This window comes from Hyaena hyaena, unplaced genomic scaffold (genome assembly GCF_003009895.1).
Source record: "Hyaena hyaena isolate Hyena2069 unplaced genomic scaffold, ASM300989v1 scaffold_655, whole genome shotgun sequence".
NCBI lineage: Eukaryota > Metazoa > Chordata > Mammalia > Carnivora > Hyaenidae > Hyaena > Hyaena hyaena.
The window spans coordinates 846680-864104 of NW_024081289.1; the positions used below are offsets into that span (position 1 = coordinate 846680).

Sequence of the window (17425 nt, forward strand, 5' to 3'; positions counted from 1 at the left end):
CCCCCCTCTCTCCCCCCTCTCTCCCTCTCTCCCCTTCCCTCCCTCCCTCCCTCTCTCTGCCTCTCCACTGCTTGCACTGTCTCTGTCTCTCTCAAAATAAATATTAAAATAAATAAAGAAAATCTGAGGTGTCTTGTTAAGATTAGAAAATGTTAGCTCCTTTCCTCCCCTCCTTTCCTTTGTTACCCTTTTTCACACTTTTAAAAATAGTATTTTAACTATATTTTACCTTCTCATCCTCTACTAGAGCAGATTCTTAGGACAGAAATCAAAATGTATTTTCAGGGGCAACTGGGTGGCTCAGTCAGTTAAGCATCCGACTTTGGCTCAGGTCATGATCTCACGGTTGGTGGATTTGACCCCCCGCATCGGGCTCTGTGCTAACAGCCAGCTCAGAGCCTGGAGCCTGTTTCAGATTCTGTATCTTCCTCTCTCTCTGACCCTCCCCTGCTCACGCTCTCTCTCTCTCTCTCTCTCAGAAATAAATAAAACATTTTTTTAAAAATGTATTTTCAGGGTGTTCTACACTTGGAATTCATGTCAGATATTGAGTCTTTAAATCCCTAGCAGTGAAGATGTATTGCTGAAAAAGATATTATTTTTACCATGCTTGCCTTCTGGATTTTAGAAAGTATTAGGTGACGAGTTCATTGAGGTATAGAGTAGAGGAAGAAGTTACAGAATTTTCACTGCCATGTTCATGCTTAGGTGTGAGGTAGTTGAGGAAGTGCAACTGGAAGTGAAAAGAGCTGTATGATGAGAGGCTTCATGTGATGGACTTCATTAGTGCTCTAAATAAGAAGCAAAACACAAGAGCCCTAAGATAAATCCTATCTGTTCTCATGTCTGCTCCCTTGATATTCCCCCTCATCCTCTGTATCTGTTCGTCAGAAAAAAAAATATCTTTGTGTACTTGAACTTCGTTGCCTCCTCTTTCCCCCACATACTTGAAGTCTATCCTGATCTTGTTTTGCCATGTTTTTCCTGTATTGACCTCCTCTTGTAAAAGAGTCTCTGTTCCTCTGCTTGAATTCTACGAAGGAAGTAAGAAAGGTATGCTCATTATAGCCAGCTGTGTCTTCTTCATAGTTTTTTTTCCCCCCTTTCATATCTCTATAGCTGAGATACCCTGTTTGTAGAAAAGGTAAACTTTTTTGTAGGGAAAAATTGGAGTAGAGTAGCAGCCTTGTTTGGACTTGGTGAGATTTTTTTTTTTTTTTTTAATTTTGGCCTGTGCTTTGTCAAAGCCATTTGTAGTTATTCATAACTATAGCTGCACATAAGGCTCACCAGGGGACCCTTTTTAAAATGCATATCCCTATGTAAGCTATTCCTTTGAGGTTCAGATTTATTAGGTTGGACTGAAACCAGAAATCTGTGTTTTATTTTATTATTTTAGAGAGCAAGAGAGAGCATGCAGGTGGAAGAAAGGGGCAGAGAGAGAGAGAGAGAGAGAGAGAGAGAGAGAGAATCTTAAGCAGGTTCCATCCTCAGCACAGGGCCTGACATGGGGCTCTATCCCACAACTTTGGGATCATGACCTGAGCCAAAATCAAGAATCAGACACTCAACCAACTGAGCCACCCAGGCTCCCCAGAAATCTGCATTTTAAAATATTACAGGTGGGTGCCTGGCTGTCTCAGTGAGTAGAGCATGTGATGTGACTCAGGTCATGAGTTCAAACTCCATGTTGGGCGCAGAGCTTACATTAAAAAATATATATATATATATATATATCACAGGTGAGAAGAATCTGCTTTCCTAGTGCTCATTCTAATTTCTGAATGCTCAGGTAACTGTCATGCCTCTTTCTGTGTATATTTGGTTTTTTTTACTTCCTCTCAAAAGTTTTTAGCTTCCCTCTGTTGACTTCTTGACACTTCTGCCAAGCTCTGCATCGCTTATCCTTAAAAGCAGCAGCTTCCTGGCTTTTAAGGGAGGGAGGTGGAGACTTTTAATAGAAACTTGGTTTCCGGGGGTCTCAAGTGTGAAGCCTTCATTTCCTCCACCTGCCTTGCTTTGTCCTACAGTCAGCTAGAGCAAGACCGAGACGACCTCCTCTGGGGTTGGAGAGGAGTGGGGGCTGGGGAAGGAGCTTGATCTGGCTAAAGAGAAAAAGTGATGGGAGCTAGTGACTCAGAAGAGTGTTTGGTTCTGAGCTGACTATGTTTGGGGGCTTCAGATCTTGAAGATAGGAGGAGATACAGTTCCTGGTGGTCTCTCATGTAGCTTTACATTTCCTGGCACCCTCTTGGCCCAGAAATTTGATTCTGATCTCACAATTGAAAAGTTTTTTAGAGTAGGTAAGATGGTTGTATTGAGAAGTCTATTTTTTGTTATGTGTGTGGGAGTGTTGGGAGTGTCTCTACTATTACGTGCTAAATAAAATGGTATACGCTTTGCTAGTCCAACCATTCACCTTTGTCTTGATTAGTTTTTAGCTTCTGTGCATTAGTTTTTAGGACCACCTTCTGTTCTGTGGTCTGGCTGGCATAAAGGCTCAGGAATAAACATGTTCAGATGAATTTCAGAAACTGGGGCAGGGAGGTGACAGCTGTGTGTTTAAGCATTGCAGTGTTTCCGAGAGAAAAACCATCAGTTGCTGTCATTCACTCTGAAAGTATGAAATTGGAAGCCCACTTACCCTGGAGTGTTTCATAACCTTTACCTCTGGGAAGTCAAGGCCATGTCATTATTAATCTACCATCGCCTGAAAGCCCCCAGCCTCTGCTTTTCTTCTTGCCATCAGTCACATGGCAGTAAGAGTCAGGAAAGTGACCATAAGGCTCCTCCTTTTCTTTTTACCTCACTTTTTCCTTACATTCCCTTGGAAAACCAAATTGGCCTGAGAACTGTTAACATTTTTGCATGGTAATTCATTTATAAAAGGGGACAGTTATTTGTTATTTTTGAATTGCAACCCATCTTAGCTCACTATTAGCCTGTTCTATCATTCCAAGGAAAAGACTTCTGAGAAAATAACTGTTAAAGTAAGGTAAATAAAGTAGTAGAGTTATGTCATGATGGAAATATATAGGGGACTCTTATATTGGAGAATGTTGAATGTGAAGAATAGCTGTCATTAAAACAGCTATAGGAGAACAGTCAGTTCCAACTCCTAGTAGTACCTGAGCTTCCCTGAAGTGTCCTTTTTTGCTTATCAGGATATCTTTGAATTCTTTAGATTGAAATTTCTGCTTCTCATACATGATATAAGGAGGGATGATGAGTGACGAGCTATTGGACTGACCAGGGAAAATGTCTGGCTTGGTTACATCATTTGGTCTCCTCTGAGAATAGTGAGGCTATCTTATATTTAAAATCAGTAAATACTTTTGTTATATGTTTTGGGATTGGTTACATTTGGATCACCATTTTGTTTTTCCTAGTTTCTTCTTCTTTTTTAAGATTTTATTTTTGGGGGCGCCTCAGTGGCTCAGTCTGTTAGGCTTCCAACTCTTGCTTTGGGCTCAGGTCATGGTCTCACACTGTTGTGATATCAAGCCCATCTTTGGGCCCCCACACTGGGTGTGGAGTCTGCCTAAGATTCTTTCTCTCCTTCTGCCCCACCCCTGCTCCTGCTCTCTCTCTCTCTCTCTGAAATACGTATGTGTGTGTATGTGTATATATGTTTTTATTTTACTTTATTATATTGTTTTTGAGAGAATCTCAAGCAGGCTTCATGCTCAGCATGGAGTGCCATGCAGGGCTCGATCCCACAACCCTGGGATCACGATCTGAGCCAAAATAAGAGTTGGACGCCTAACCAACTGAGGCCACATAGGTGCCCCAAGATTTTATTTCTTAAGTAATCTCTACACCCAGCATGGGGCTTGAATTTACAACCCCTAGATCAAGAGTTGCATGCTCTACCAACTAAGCCAGTGAGGCGCTCCTCTCCTAGTTTCTTTTGATGATTCATTGATATTAAGATTGTATCTTGAAGATGCAGATTGGGTTTGGAAGATAACAAAGCTAGAATCTACTCCATCTTGATATTCTTGCTACCGTTTGTCATAGAAAGAAACAATCACTTTTTCTAGAAAACATCTATGAAGTTCAGGCTGCTGATTGTAGCTGATCTTCTGTTTGGGACTTAATTCTTGCCTACAGTATATATATGCCATGGAAACCATTGACAAGAGCCTTTAATTTAAAATTTCTAGTAATAACCTGGTACTTCCTTCCCCTCTCTTTTTCCTTCTTGGGGTACTGAAGTATTTTCTAATTAATCCCATTATACTTAGAGAGGAATAGGTCTTTTTTTTCTTAATGTTTATTTTTGAGAGAGCGCAAGCAGGGAAGGGGCAGAGAGAGGGGGACAGAGGATCTGAAGAAGGCTCTGCGCTGATAGCATTGAGACCAAACTCACAAACCGTGAGGTCATGACCTGAGCCGAAGTTGGATGCTCAGTCAACTGTACCACCCAGGTTCTCCGAGAGGAGTAAGTTCTTAAGGGACCAGCAGCAACCCTGTAACTTACTTCACTTTATCTTCTAAGCTTCTGCCTAGGGATCTGGGTATTGGATCACTGTCTTTAGATCTCACTTTAACACATCTCTCTCACCTTAATATTTCTGGCTAATAGAAATATTTTCAAAACCACTTACCAGAGACAGGCCATACATTTGGCTCCAAATTTTATAGCTATCAATAGAAAGAGAAAAATACAGTTAGTAATTTTCAGTGATTCACAGGGTTCAGAAGGTAAAAACTTAAAAGTTACTGAGCAAATCATAATTATTTTACATCTAGGGACCAGAAAGAAAATTTCCCCACGGGTTCTCATAATGCAATAAATGTAATCAACAATGGTATTCATCTTTACCAGAACTCAGTTGTAAATTCATAGGTCCCATGAGGTTAAGGATCTTTGTCTTACTCATCTCCATTCCCAGTGCCAGAACAGTGCCTAACCTAAAGTAGACACTGAATGGGTATTTGAATGACTAGTGGATGAGTGGATTAATTTTATGGTATTATTTAAAATGTTCATGGAGGAATGCCTGGGTGGCTCAGTTGATTTTGACTCTTGATTTCAGCTCAGGTCATGATGGTTTGTGAATTCAAGCCCCACATTAGGCTCTAAGCTGTCAGTGGAAACTGATGTCTGTAATTCAGTGAAAGCAATTCCTCAGGGCCTTTATAGTACCTAAGATTGGGTCTACAGAGTTAGAGTTTGGATCCTTGCTCTGTTCCCTTGGATATTATCTACATATTTTTGGTATTGTCATTAATTGTTGGGTTTAATGAAATCAGTAAAGCCTGGCAGCATAAAGTTTTTTTTAGGGTCTCAGAAGGAGAATATGGTTAATAATACTTGTTGAGGAAGACTGTGGTTTTGTCTGATTACTTATTCTGCCACACTTTAACCCTAAATCTACTCATCATTCCAAATACTCATTTGCCTTGCAAATAAAGGGAATTTCTTCCTTGTCTTGGTAATGGATCTGATTCTTACCTACTTTTTCTTTTTTTAATGTTTATTTATTTTTGAGAGAAAGAGACAGAATGTGAGTAGGGGAGAAACAGAGAGAAAGGGAAACACAGAATCCAAAGCAGGCTCCAGGCTCTGAGCTGTCAGCATAGAGCCTGATGCGGCCCTCAAACCGCATGATCCTGAACCGAGGCAAAGTTGATGCTTAACCAGCTGAGCTACTCAGGTGCCCCTACTTTTTTTTGTTTTTAAGTTTTTATATATTTATTCGCTTAAGTAGTCTCTATACACAACGTGGGACTTGAATTCACAGTCCCGAGATCAAGAATGCATGCTTTTCAGACTGAACCATCTAGGCATCCCAAGATTTTTACCTACTTTTTTTTTTTTTTTTTTTTTTTTTGAGAGAGAGAGAGACAGAGAGACAGAGACAGAGAGAGAGAATCTCAAGCAGGCCCTGCGCTGTCAGTGCACAGCCCGACATGGGGCTCAAACTCACGAACTATGAGATCACAATTTGAGCTAAAATCAAGAGTCAGATGCTTAACTGACTGAGCCACCCAAAAAATCACCCCTTTGATGATTTTGCTTCTAACGTAGAAGATAAACGAATGGTGTTGTTAGCTTCAAAATTTTGTGGTGGTCTCAGACTTTGTTACAAAACCAGGAGGAAGGTTGCAGTAGAAATAATAGCTACCATTTATTGAGTATTTATATGATAGTCCCTATATACAGGTGCTTTCACACATGTACTTTAAATCTCAGGGTGGTCTTGAATATCTCAGCCTTTTCCTTCCAGAAGGCATCGTTTTCTTTATGTTGCCTGAGGATTTTCCAAATATGAAAGGGAAACAAAGGGAAAAGTGAATTTGAAAAGTTGAAGAAGTCTGAAGAGCTCAGTTTAGAACTATTTTATTCCATGATGGAAAATTCATTGATAGTGATGCATGGGGATATTTGGCTTTATTAAATATACATCTTGCTTTCTGTTCTGTGCTTTGTATATGGGCTTTTTCGTCTTTTGCATAACTCTGTTATTTTATCAACAAGCTTTTAAAGAGAAAAAGCAGTTAGTGGGAAATAGAAGGATTATGTATGCTGAAATTACTGGCCGTCAGTCAGTTGCTTGCTATTTAAGTCTTGAGAAGATGGAGGAAGGGGCAAGTGAAGTATATGGATCAATCTGAACATCCAGTGCTGTGTTTAATCAGTGAGGACAGGTTCCTTCTCTGGTTTTGGATACAAGTTGTATTTTTTGAGGAGTTTCTACTTGATTAAGAAATAAGGGCACTTCAGATTCCAGCACTGTTCTTCTCACACAGGAGCATACATGGGAAGAAAAAAGATTTGTTAGTGATTGAAGGTTTGAGGGAGGGAAGTGGGGGAGGAATGAAGAAGGGAAAGGTTTGCAAATGCATATGACACTGAGCTAGAGGGGTCAGTGCTGCCTGCAGATGCACAACCCCATTTGTGCACTTGAGCATGGCCTGAGGGAGCACTGGCCTGATGAATGCAGAGAGAGAGAGATGCGTTTTGATCGAGGTAATTTCCCTCAGATGGGTCTCACCATTCCATGAATCAAAACCTGTCAGCAAGGAGCTAAAGATGGAGTGAAGTTTATTGTACGTTTGTTTCCATGCGACACCGTCACGCTAGAAGGGTCAAGTGAGAGAGATCATTAGAACTGTGTTGATTTACTGTGCCTGTTGTGCACTTTCCCTGCAGGGCAAAGAGGAAAGAGGCTTTAGGAGGGGAGCTCAGGGGCTCTGGGTGGGGAGGGAAGGGCAGGCATGCACAAAATAAATAAAACCCTCACTGGTCTCTGCGGGTGAGGGGTGGGCAGGCTGTTTGTAGGGGGTGGGAGGTGGGGGATCTGTATTGTTTTTTTTCCCCCTAGAGCCCTTGGTAGATTTGCAGCAGATGCTCTGCCTGGATCTCCAGGAGAGACACCAAAGGTCTGATTAAAAAGGGAAGCTCATGGAGAACTCTCTGATCCTAGACTTTGTGACTAGAGAAGTGTGCCCACTCTCCTTTCTTTTCCTCCCTCAGTCTTTCCTCACCTTTGAGCTCAAAAGGAAGCACAGGAAATTTAATATGGAAGTGAAAATCCCCATTTCAGGATGTAGCAAAATAGAGAACCAGAGGAAAGGCTGTCCACACATTCTTAATAGATATAGGCTTTGTGGATGAGATTTGTGAAGGGAGTGGCCCCAGGGTTTACGCTGGTAGGAGGGTGCGAAGGTCGGGGAACCCTGGCTGGGTTTCAAAAGTGCCATCTCCCATGTCTGTAATTTGAACTTGCTAAAGTACCCCTACCTCTGAATTGAATGAAAGTAAGTACATAGTGATAGTTCAGCAATATATGATCTAGTCTTGCCTTTCCTTAAGACGGGTATGTGATGCTCCCTAACACCGTGCTTGGCCTGGAGACTTAATGAAATGGAGATATTTCTTTAATATAAATTTTTTTAATGTTTTATTTATTTCTGAGAGAGAGAGAGACAGCGTGAGTAGCGGAGGGTCAGAGACAGAGAGAGATACAAAATCTGAAACAGGCTCCAGGCTCTGAGCTGGCTGTCAGCACAGAGCCCAACGCGGGGCTCAAACCCACTGTGAGATCATGACCTGGGCCGAAGTTGGACACTCAACCGACTGAGCCACCCAGGCACCCCAAAATGGAGATATTTCATCTAGAATATTCTATAGAGATTCTCGTTTCGAGTGCTCCATTTTTATCTTAACTTTTATCTTAATGGTGGTAGACAGGGGCGCCTGGGTGGCTCAGTCGGTTAAGCATCCAACTTCGGCTCAGGTCATGATCTAATGGTCCATGGATTTGAGCCCTGCATCAGGGTCTGTGCTGACAGCTCAGAGCCTGGAGCCTGCTTTGGATTCTGTGTCTCCCTCTCTCTCTGACCCTCCCCAGCTCGTGCTCTCTCTCTCTCTGCCTCAAAAATAAATAAACGTTAAAAAAAAAAATGGTGGTAGACAAAATGAAGAAAACTTTTCTAGTGACTTTGGTAAGGAAAAATATATGAGAGCTGTGTTCATTGGAAATCTTCGTAATTCTTTTATTACAGTTCAACAGATGGAGTAGCCAGTTAGGTAAAATTAGAAACAAATTCAGTTGAGAAAATCTTTAGTATAAGATTACGAACTAGAGTCCTTTCCCCCAGATCCCTAGCTAGTTATAAAGCAGAGGCATATGTTATGGTAGAAAAAGGATGGGATTCTGGCATTGACCCAGATTATTTGATAAGGAAGTGGTTGAAGTAGTTTGCAACTACGTTTAGCTAAGGGTACTAGTGATCCATCTTCCTTTGGGAACTAATCATTTCTTCCATTCTGCTACTGTTCTTCCAAAAAGTACTTATGTGAGATACCTGAGGAAATGGTAAAGTTAGGAAAGTGGGTTGAGTAAAATGTCCTGGGTTCCATTCCTGATGCTGTCACTTACTATTTTTGAGACTTTGGGCAGGTTACTTAATTTCTCCAAGTCTTAGTTTTCTTATATATGAAATGAATTTAGTCATACTATGTATACAAATAGTACCTACCATGTTTAAAATTATTATAAGAAGTAAATGAGGGGGCGCCCTGCTGGCTCAGTTGGAAGAGCATGCAGCTTTTGCTTTTGGGGTCTTGGGTCTTGAGTTCAGGCCCCATGTTGGGAGTAGAGATTACTTTAAAAAAATAATTAATTAAAAAAGTAGAGGTGCCTGGGTGGCTCAGTTGGTTAAGTGTCCGACTTTTTTTTTTTTTTAATATTTATTTTTGAGAGAGAGAGAGCCTGAGCGAGCACGAGCAGGGGAGGGGCAGAGAGAGAGAGAAAGAGAGAATCTAAAGCAAGCTCCAGGCTCTGAGCTGTCAGCACTGAGCCCAGAGCAGGACTCTAATGCACAAGCTACGAGATCATGACCTGAGCCAAAGTTGGCTGCTTAACCAGCTGAGCCACTTAGGCACCCTAAGCATCCAACTCTTGATATCCACTCAGATCTTGATCTCTCAGGGCTGTGCATGTGTTCAAGCCCTGCACTAGGCACCACGCTGGGTTTGAAGCCTACTTAAAAAAAGTTCTGCATGTAAAGAACTTCATAAAGTACCTGGCACATAGCACTCAGATGTTGGTGACAGGAATATTATCATCATTATTTTAATTTATGATTATTAAGAACAATACTTTTTCTTCAAGCCTGGCTTGTGTTTTACAGTAGTTTAGATTGCATCACTTATGTACTCACTATGGATTTGCTGATGGTTATAATGAAAAAGGCAAAAAAACTATGTAGGCAATATTTTTTTCTTAGTAATACACCATGATTAAGTGATAACTTGTGTGTGTTGAATACTTCAGTCCTTCATAGCCACCAATCTTTCTTGGCACCTTTCTTTTTCTTTTCTTTCTTTTTTTTTTTTTAAGTTTATTGATTTATTTAGAGAGAGAGAGAGCACGTGCACAGGAGGGGCAGAGAGGGAGCAAGAATCCCAAGCAGGCTCTGCACTATCAGCGCAGAGCCTGATGTGGGGCTTGAACTCATGAATCGAGAGATTGTGACCTGAGCTGAAATCAAGAGTCAGGCATTTAACTGACTGAGCCACCCAAGCTCCTCTCTTGGCGTTTTTCTAAATCACTAGAAGGCAGGTACAATAAAAAGGAGAAAATAAACATGCTTCTCAAGCGGAAAGAGCCAAAAGTAAGACCAAGAAAGCATTCCTGCCTACTGTGTTCAGAGAACTGGACTCATTAAACAAATTAAACACAGAAGGCTGGATAGCTGCCCTGTTTTTGGCCAAAGAGGTGGCTTCTGAGGTCATAGGAACTAAGGTAACTCCTTGGTTGGGGATGAGAGTTAGACGTTTTAAAAAATTCCTGTTTCTTGGGTGCCTGGGTTCTCAGTTATTTAAGAGTTCGACTCTTGGTTTCGGCTCAGGTGATGATCTCATGGTTTTATGAGTTCAACCCCAGCATTGGGCTCTCTGCTGACAGAGCTGAGCCTGCTTGGGATTCTCTCTCTCCCTCTTTGCCCCTCTTCCTTTTACTCTGTTTCTGTCTCTCTCAAAAATAAACTTAAAAAAAAAAATCATGTGTTTCTGTAGATCTCAATTGCCTTTCATTTTAACTCTTTTGTTTTGGGACACCCAGAGATACAGCCTACCTTCAGACTGCAGGAATATGAACTCCTTGGGGGTTAAAAAAAAAAAAAAATCAGCTCAGGAACATCACATAGAAGTATGTTTGAAAGTTTGTTTGAACACTCTTCATCTGACCTTATATTGCTTACCTTTGGTAAATAAAGTCAAAGAAACTGTCCGAGCCCTTGGTGAAGGTATATATGTGTGTATGGAGTAGAGGGTCTCGTGAGATACACAGAGAGGATAGGATCTTAGTCTAGATGTGTGCCAAATTCTAGAAATCCTTTTAGAAGGAAGAACACCCAGGGTGCCCATCTGATTTTATATGTTACTAATCCTAAGGCTGTGTTTTTGATTACTGGTGACTGGGTGTTGGGGGGAGGTGGAAAAGGAGAAAATAACTTTGTTTTGTTTTTGTTTTTAATGTTTTATTTATTTCTGAGAGAGAGAATGGCAGCGTGAGCATGGGAGGGTCAGAGAGAGAGAGACACTCACAGAATTGGAAGCAGTCTCCAGGCTCTGAGCTGGCTGTCATCACAGAGCCCCACATGGGGCTCGAACCCACAAACCATGAGATCATGACCTGAGCCAAAGTCTGACGCTTAGCCGACTGAGCCACTCAGGCGCCCCATGTTTTTGTTTCTTTAAGATTTTATTTTTAAGTAATCTTTATACTCAATGTGGGGCTTAAATTTACAACCCTGAGATCAGGAGTTGGATGCTCCACTGACCAAGTCCGCCAGCTGCCCCGAAAATAACTGTTAAAGTGGGGTAATAAATTGGCAGGGTTTAGGGCCTGATGGGAATATATATGAGACTCTTACATTGAAGAGTGTTAGAAGTGAACATTTAACTCAGTCATTAAAACAGCTGTAAGAGAATGACCAGCCCTAAAAGCATACCAGCTATAATATTCTCTCCAGTTGCAGGACAGACTTCATGAATCTCTTGGATGCTTGGGAAAGGTCCAGAGCATCTTTCTGTTAGAGAGATGACTGCAGCTAATTTCTGGACTCCCCTTTTTTCAAAGTCATTCCAAACTATTCAGAGCCTTCTGTGACTTTGCTAGGCATTCATAATGCTTGACTTTCTTCGTTCTTCAGAAATATCACTTTGGCATCTTTCCCTTCTAATCCTTGGCAAGTAAATGGAACTTGTAAGCAGTGTTCAACAAATAGTTTGGGTGCCTTCTACTAACCTTTTGTCCTCAGGTGTTACTNATTCCAAACTATTCAGAGCCTTCTGTGACTTTGCTAGGCATTCATAATGCTTGACTTTCTTCGTTCTTCAGAAATATCACTTTGGCATCTTTCCCATAGCTTGAGAATTTGATTTCTTTTAATAATTTTTATCACTTTATTCTTATTTTGTTCATACATTGTTAACCTTTTTTATTTAGGTGTTACTTTTTTTTTTTTTTTTAACGTTTTATTTATTTCTGAGAGAGAGCGTGAGAAGGGGAGGATCAGAGAGAGAGGGAGACACAGAATCTGAAACAGGCTCCAGACTCTGAGCTAGCTGTCAGCACAGAGCCTGATGCAAGGCTCAAACCCACGAATTACGAGATCAGGACCTGAGCCCAAGTTGGCAGCCCAACCAACTGAGCCACCCAGGCACCCCTCTCAGGTGTTATTCCTAAAGCCTCAGTGTTCCTTATCTCTGAATTACGGAAGTTTCTTCAGCACAGAAATTTGTTGTATGAGTATTTTGTATGTTTTCTTGACTCCACGTGTCTTATAAATAAAGTTTTTCATTATTCTTAGGGACAGCATACTTGCTTGCTCAGTTCCTATTTTTTCTGTTTGTATGATACTTGGTTCTTAGGGCAAGGTTGGCTGGCATGTTGTGACCATTAAGTTATAATTTCATTCTCTTTTATCTTGTGAGTGGAAGTTAACTTGTTTCGATCCTTTTCCTTGTCCCTGAACAGTCTGAAGATGATGAGAAGCTGAAAAAGAGGAAGGAGCGATTTGGGATTGTCACAAGTTCAGCTGGAACAGGAACCACAGAAGATACAGAGGTAAAATATACCTAGAGTGCTTCATAGAGCCCTTGAAAGAAAGTGAGGGTGAAGAAACATTATTTCCCCAGCCTACTACTACTTCTTTTAAGTAGGCTCCATGCCCCATGCCCAACTTGGGGCTCAAACTTCCCACCCTGAGACCAAGAGTCAGGTGCCCCTCCCCGGCCTATATATATATATTTTTTTAAGTTTATTTATTTTGAGAGGAGAGGGCAGAGAAGGAGGGGGAGAGAGAATCCCAAGCAGGCTCCACACTGTCAGAGCAGAGCCCAACGCAGGGCTAAAACCCACGAACCATGAGATCACGACCTAAGCTGAAATTGAGAGTTGGACACTCAACCTACTGAGCCACCCAGGCGCCCCTTCCTCAGAATACTACTTAAGTGTCCACATAATAAGATCTTTTGTTCTTTGCTTGATATCTGTTTTCTGGATAAAGTGGACACACTGAATTCCATCAGTACGCTTAATTCGGTGTTAAAACCAGTTAGCCTAGAAAGGAGTGCAAGATTTGGAATCACAAAAGCTTGGATTTGAAAAGTGGCTTTGCCACTTAGTATTATTTACAAGTTGTGGCACTTTTCTGAGCCTCAGTTACATTATCCATCTGGGAAGTAGAGATAATACGTACCTTGGAGTGGTATTTTAAGCATGAAATTATTCTATGTAAAAAGGGATGATTCTATGTAAAATTCTTTTTTTTTTTTTAGATTATTTATCATTAAGAGACAGAAAGAAACAGTGCATGATCATGGGAGGGGCAGAGAAAGGGGGAGACATAGAATCTGAAGCAGGCTGCAGGCTCTGACCTGTCAGCACAGAACCTGATGTGGGGCTCAAACTCTCAAACCCTGAGACCATGGCCTGAGCCAAAGTCAGACACTCAGCCAACTGAGCCACCCAGGCACCTTCCTGTGTAAAATTCTTGACACAGAGCCTGTCATATTATATTTCAAGCAAATGTCTTGATTATCTGCTTGGCATATTTCTTTGATTATTTAGTGAAGACCATATCCAGCTCAGACACTAGTTGTGCCTAACTCCCCTCTGGTCAGTGGACTCAAATGAGACTTCTTGTTCTTACCATTTTATTTATAGTTTGTTTTTGTTTTTAATTTTTTTTAAGTTTATTTATTTTGAGAGAGTGTGTGGGAGGGGTGCAGAGAGCGAGAGAATCCCAACCAGACTCTGCCTGAACTCAAAAACTGTGAGATCATCACCTGAGCCAAGATCAAGAGTCAGGCATTTAATCAACTGTGCCACATGGGAGCCCCTGTTTGTTTGTTTTTTAAAGACTTGTGTTTATCCACTGGAGTAACTCACATTAACTGAGACCCTGAGCACTGGCAAAACTACTCAGAGCTTTGACAGACAATATTGATTTGGTTTAAATTTAAGAGTATCAATAATGGGGGCACTGGCTGGCTCATTGTACTCTTGATCTCAGGAGGTAAGTTCCATGTCTACCTTAAGCATAGAGATTATTTAAAAAAAAAAAAGTATCTCTAATGGAGTCCAAGTATCGCCTCAGGTTTACGTAAGGAATAGTTGAAATAATGAGTATGTTTAGAATTCTCGAAACTTCTTGGGTGGTGAAGAATTTGCATTGTTCTTTTATCACATTTACTTCTTTCCATCTACCTCTGGAGATGGCCTTAATCGTTTTGTTTTGTTTTGTTTTGTTTTGTTTTGTTTTGAAGTAGGCTGTATGCCCAACATAGGGCTTGAACTCATGACCCCCAGATCAAGAGTTGGCGTGTTCTACTAACTAAGCCAGCCAGGCAGCCCTGGAGATAACCTTTGAAAATCTATTACCTAACACACTCAAAATCCTATAAAGTCTTTTTATAAATAAATATCAGAGTCAGTCTTGTGGTGCCTGGGTGGCTCAGTCGGTTGAGCATCTGACTTCAGTTCAGGTCATGGATCTCAAGCTTGGTGAATTCAAGCCTCACATCGGACTTGCTACTGTCAGCCTGTCAGAGCAGAGCCTGCTTCAGATCTTCTCTCCCCCTCTCTCTGCCCCTCCCCTGCTTGTGCTCTCTCAAAAATGAGTAAACATTAAAAATAAATGAATAAGGGGCGCCTGGGTGGCTCAGTTGGATAAGCGTCCAACTTCGGCTCCGGTTATGATCTCACAGTTCATGGGTTCAAGCCCTGCATCAGGCTCTTTGCTGATGGCTGGAGCCTGCTTCAGATTCTGTGTATTCCTCTCTCACTTGTGCTCCCTGTCTCTCAAAAATAAATATTAAAATAATAAATTGCACAGTCTTATAAATAAACCCTGAAAATTTTACAGTCCAATAACTTTACATCCCTACTAGGAAGAAACTTGAAAGAGTTTGTATTCTTTGTGCTACTAATTTAGAATAAAGCATTACCTATTTTTTTTGTTTTGTTTTAAATGTTGATTTAGTTTTGTTGATAAGTATCAGCTTAATTACTGACTTGCCAGAATGAGCAGTAGTAAACTTAAAAGAATTGTTTTAATTGTAGTAAAATTACTCTGTGCCAAGGAAATTGTTGAACCAGTCATATTCACTAAGGTGGTACATTTGGCTTCTCCAAGATAAGGCAGATGAAGATATCGTTACTTGGCAGGAATCGTGACTTTTGGGAGAGTCAGTGCGTATAAAGGAGTAGTTACTTCAGAGGGTGATGGAATTTACATGAACCAGATAACTGTTACTTGATTCCAAAGAATTGTGTCAGTAATCCAGGTAGAGTGGGCTAGGCATATATTATAGTCTTCTTTTTTTTTTTTTTTATTTCTAGGAGAGAGAGAGAGAGAGACAGCGTGAGCAGGGGAGGGTCAGAGAGAGAGGGAGTCACAGACTGAAACAGGCTCCAGGCTCTGAGCTGGCAGTCAGCACAGAGCCCGAAGCGGGACTCGAACCCACGAACCGCGAGATCATGACCTAAGCGAAAGTCGGATGCTTAACCGACTAAGCCACCCAGGCGCCCCTTCTTTTTAATTAAACTAAACTTCCTGTGTGGATGGAATGGGGAAAAAAAGTCCCCTCTTTGCTGGAGGCAGTAATTGGAGTGAGGATGAAGGACTCAGTGCTGTTTTGTAAGTGACTACCAGAACAAAAACCTCTTTCTCCTTCTCTCCAACTCCTCATTTTGTGCCTCTCTCCAGTGCTGATTCCCTTAAAGAGATTCATGTTAGGGACTCTTCCCTCCCAGTTATTCTGTTGGCGTTGAAGATGTATGTGTCATCTGTGGATTTAGAGACTTAAGGGATAACATGTTTGGGCTCTAGTGCCCAGAAGGGCATCCTCCTCACCTTCTCCATGAAAAAATAGCATTGGTCAACTCTTTTTCCTGTGAGATCTCTCATCTCCCTACTGACTGGAAGACTCTCCAGCCTATTAAGAGTCCATTGTTTCCAGACTAATTTGCTATAAGGCTGAGTGGCCAGAGCTCTCCTTCAGGAATCTTTCCATTTTCTACCACTATTCTCTTCCTTTTCCTAACCCGGCTGCCTACTCCCTTCCCACAGTCTTTTCCCCTTTCCCAACAAACCTCCCCAGCTCTAACTGGATAACTAGAGAGATTCAAGAATGAAATCTCTGGCTGGCAAGCTTAAGCCTGGGTCTTCCCTCCTCCTTGAACCTTGTGATAGTTCATGTGAGTTTGGATTAAAGCAGCCAGGAACCCAAGCCAGTGTTGTCTTGCAGTCTAATTTTTTTCTTCTTGCTTCTTCCTTACAGGCAAAGAAGAGGAAAAGGGCAGAGCGCTTTGGGATTGCCTGATGAAAAGTTCTTAATGCTTCTGTTCTCCAGTGGTTTCCATCTCTCTGACTTTTTTTGGTCATATGTATAAATGCACAGTCATGTGCCTAGGTTCTGCCTCGCATTGAGAGAGCATGTACCCCGGGTACATCCAGGAACTTCAGCAGCAATTTGACTCATTGCTGTTCCAACTTTAAGGTTGTTGTTCTTGTGTTGTTGTTTTTTAATTATTATTTTGCTTGTTAATAAAAAACAAATAGAAAAGAAAACTGTGTTTTATTAGGTGCTCCTTTGAGTTATTGGGGCCAGATTAGACTAGATAAGGGGAACTTCAGGGGCAAATATTACAGGAAATTAGCCATAAGGCCTTTATCCTTTACAAAAGAGAATAAGGAAAAGGATTTGAGTCTATCCCTTTAAGCCTATTTATTCCCTTCTCTCATACTCACAGGCATCCTTTTACTCTTTATCCTCTATGAAGAGGCCAAATTTCATCCTGACTCTTTGCTTTGGCAAATTGGTGTGACCCATAGGGGTAAAACATGAGGGAACACTGAGTTTTAGGAGGTGTAAAGGATATAAATACAAGAGCTGATGATTGGTAGTCTGTTATGGAATGGCGTTCAGAGTCCCTATTAAAGAGTCCAGCAGGGCCCTATTTTCAAGAGTGACCTGGTGTAATACTATCTGGTTTCAGTCAAAGTCAATATGTGGGACCCTAATCGTTATGCAGTTCAGGAAAAGGAGGTGGGCAGGTTACCCCTCAGAGGTAGAAGAAAGTGTAGGGATTCAAAGCAAGACAGGAGATGTCAGAGGTGTTAAGCATTGTTATCTAGGTCATTAGGAACATCAGCAGTGGACTAGAGGTCTCTACTTTTTTTTTTTTTTTTAAGTTTGTTTATGTACGTCTGTATGTAATCTCTACCCAGCATGGGGCTCAGTGAACTCAGGATCCACCTGGAGATCAAAACCATGCTCTTACTACTGAGCCAGCCAGGCCCCCCTGGAAGCTTCTACTCTTCTAATCATGTCCTGTGCTATTTTCTCTTCTGTTATAGAAGTACACAGTTTTGGTGGCTATGTTTCTTGGTTATT

The 17425-nt window shown here is 41.3% G+C and overlaps 1 protein-coding gene across 1 annotated transcript in view; it reads left to right on the plus strand.

Moving 5' to 3' along the window:
• The window catches only part of LOC120219906 (SAP domain containing ribonucleoprotein), a 51968-nt gene extending 35370 nt beyond the window's left edge, over positions 1-16598 (plus strand). Inside the window, exons 10-11 of the mRNA XM_039216818.1 lie at positions 12501-12590; positions 16310-16598. Of these exons, the coding sequence (XP_039072749.1) occupies positions 12501-12590; positions 16310-16351 (132 nt within the window). The 3' untranslated portion in view covers positions 16352-16598. The remainder of the gene's footprint in view (positions 1-12500; positions 12591-16309) is intronic.
• Positions 16599-17425: the final 827 nt, after the last annotated feature.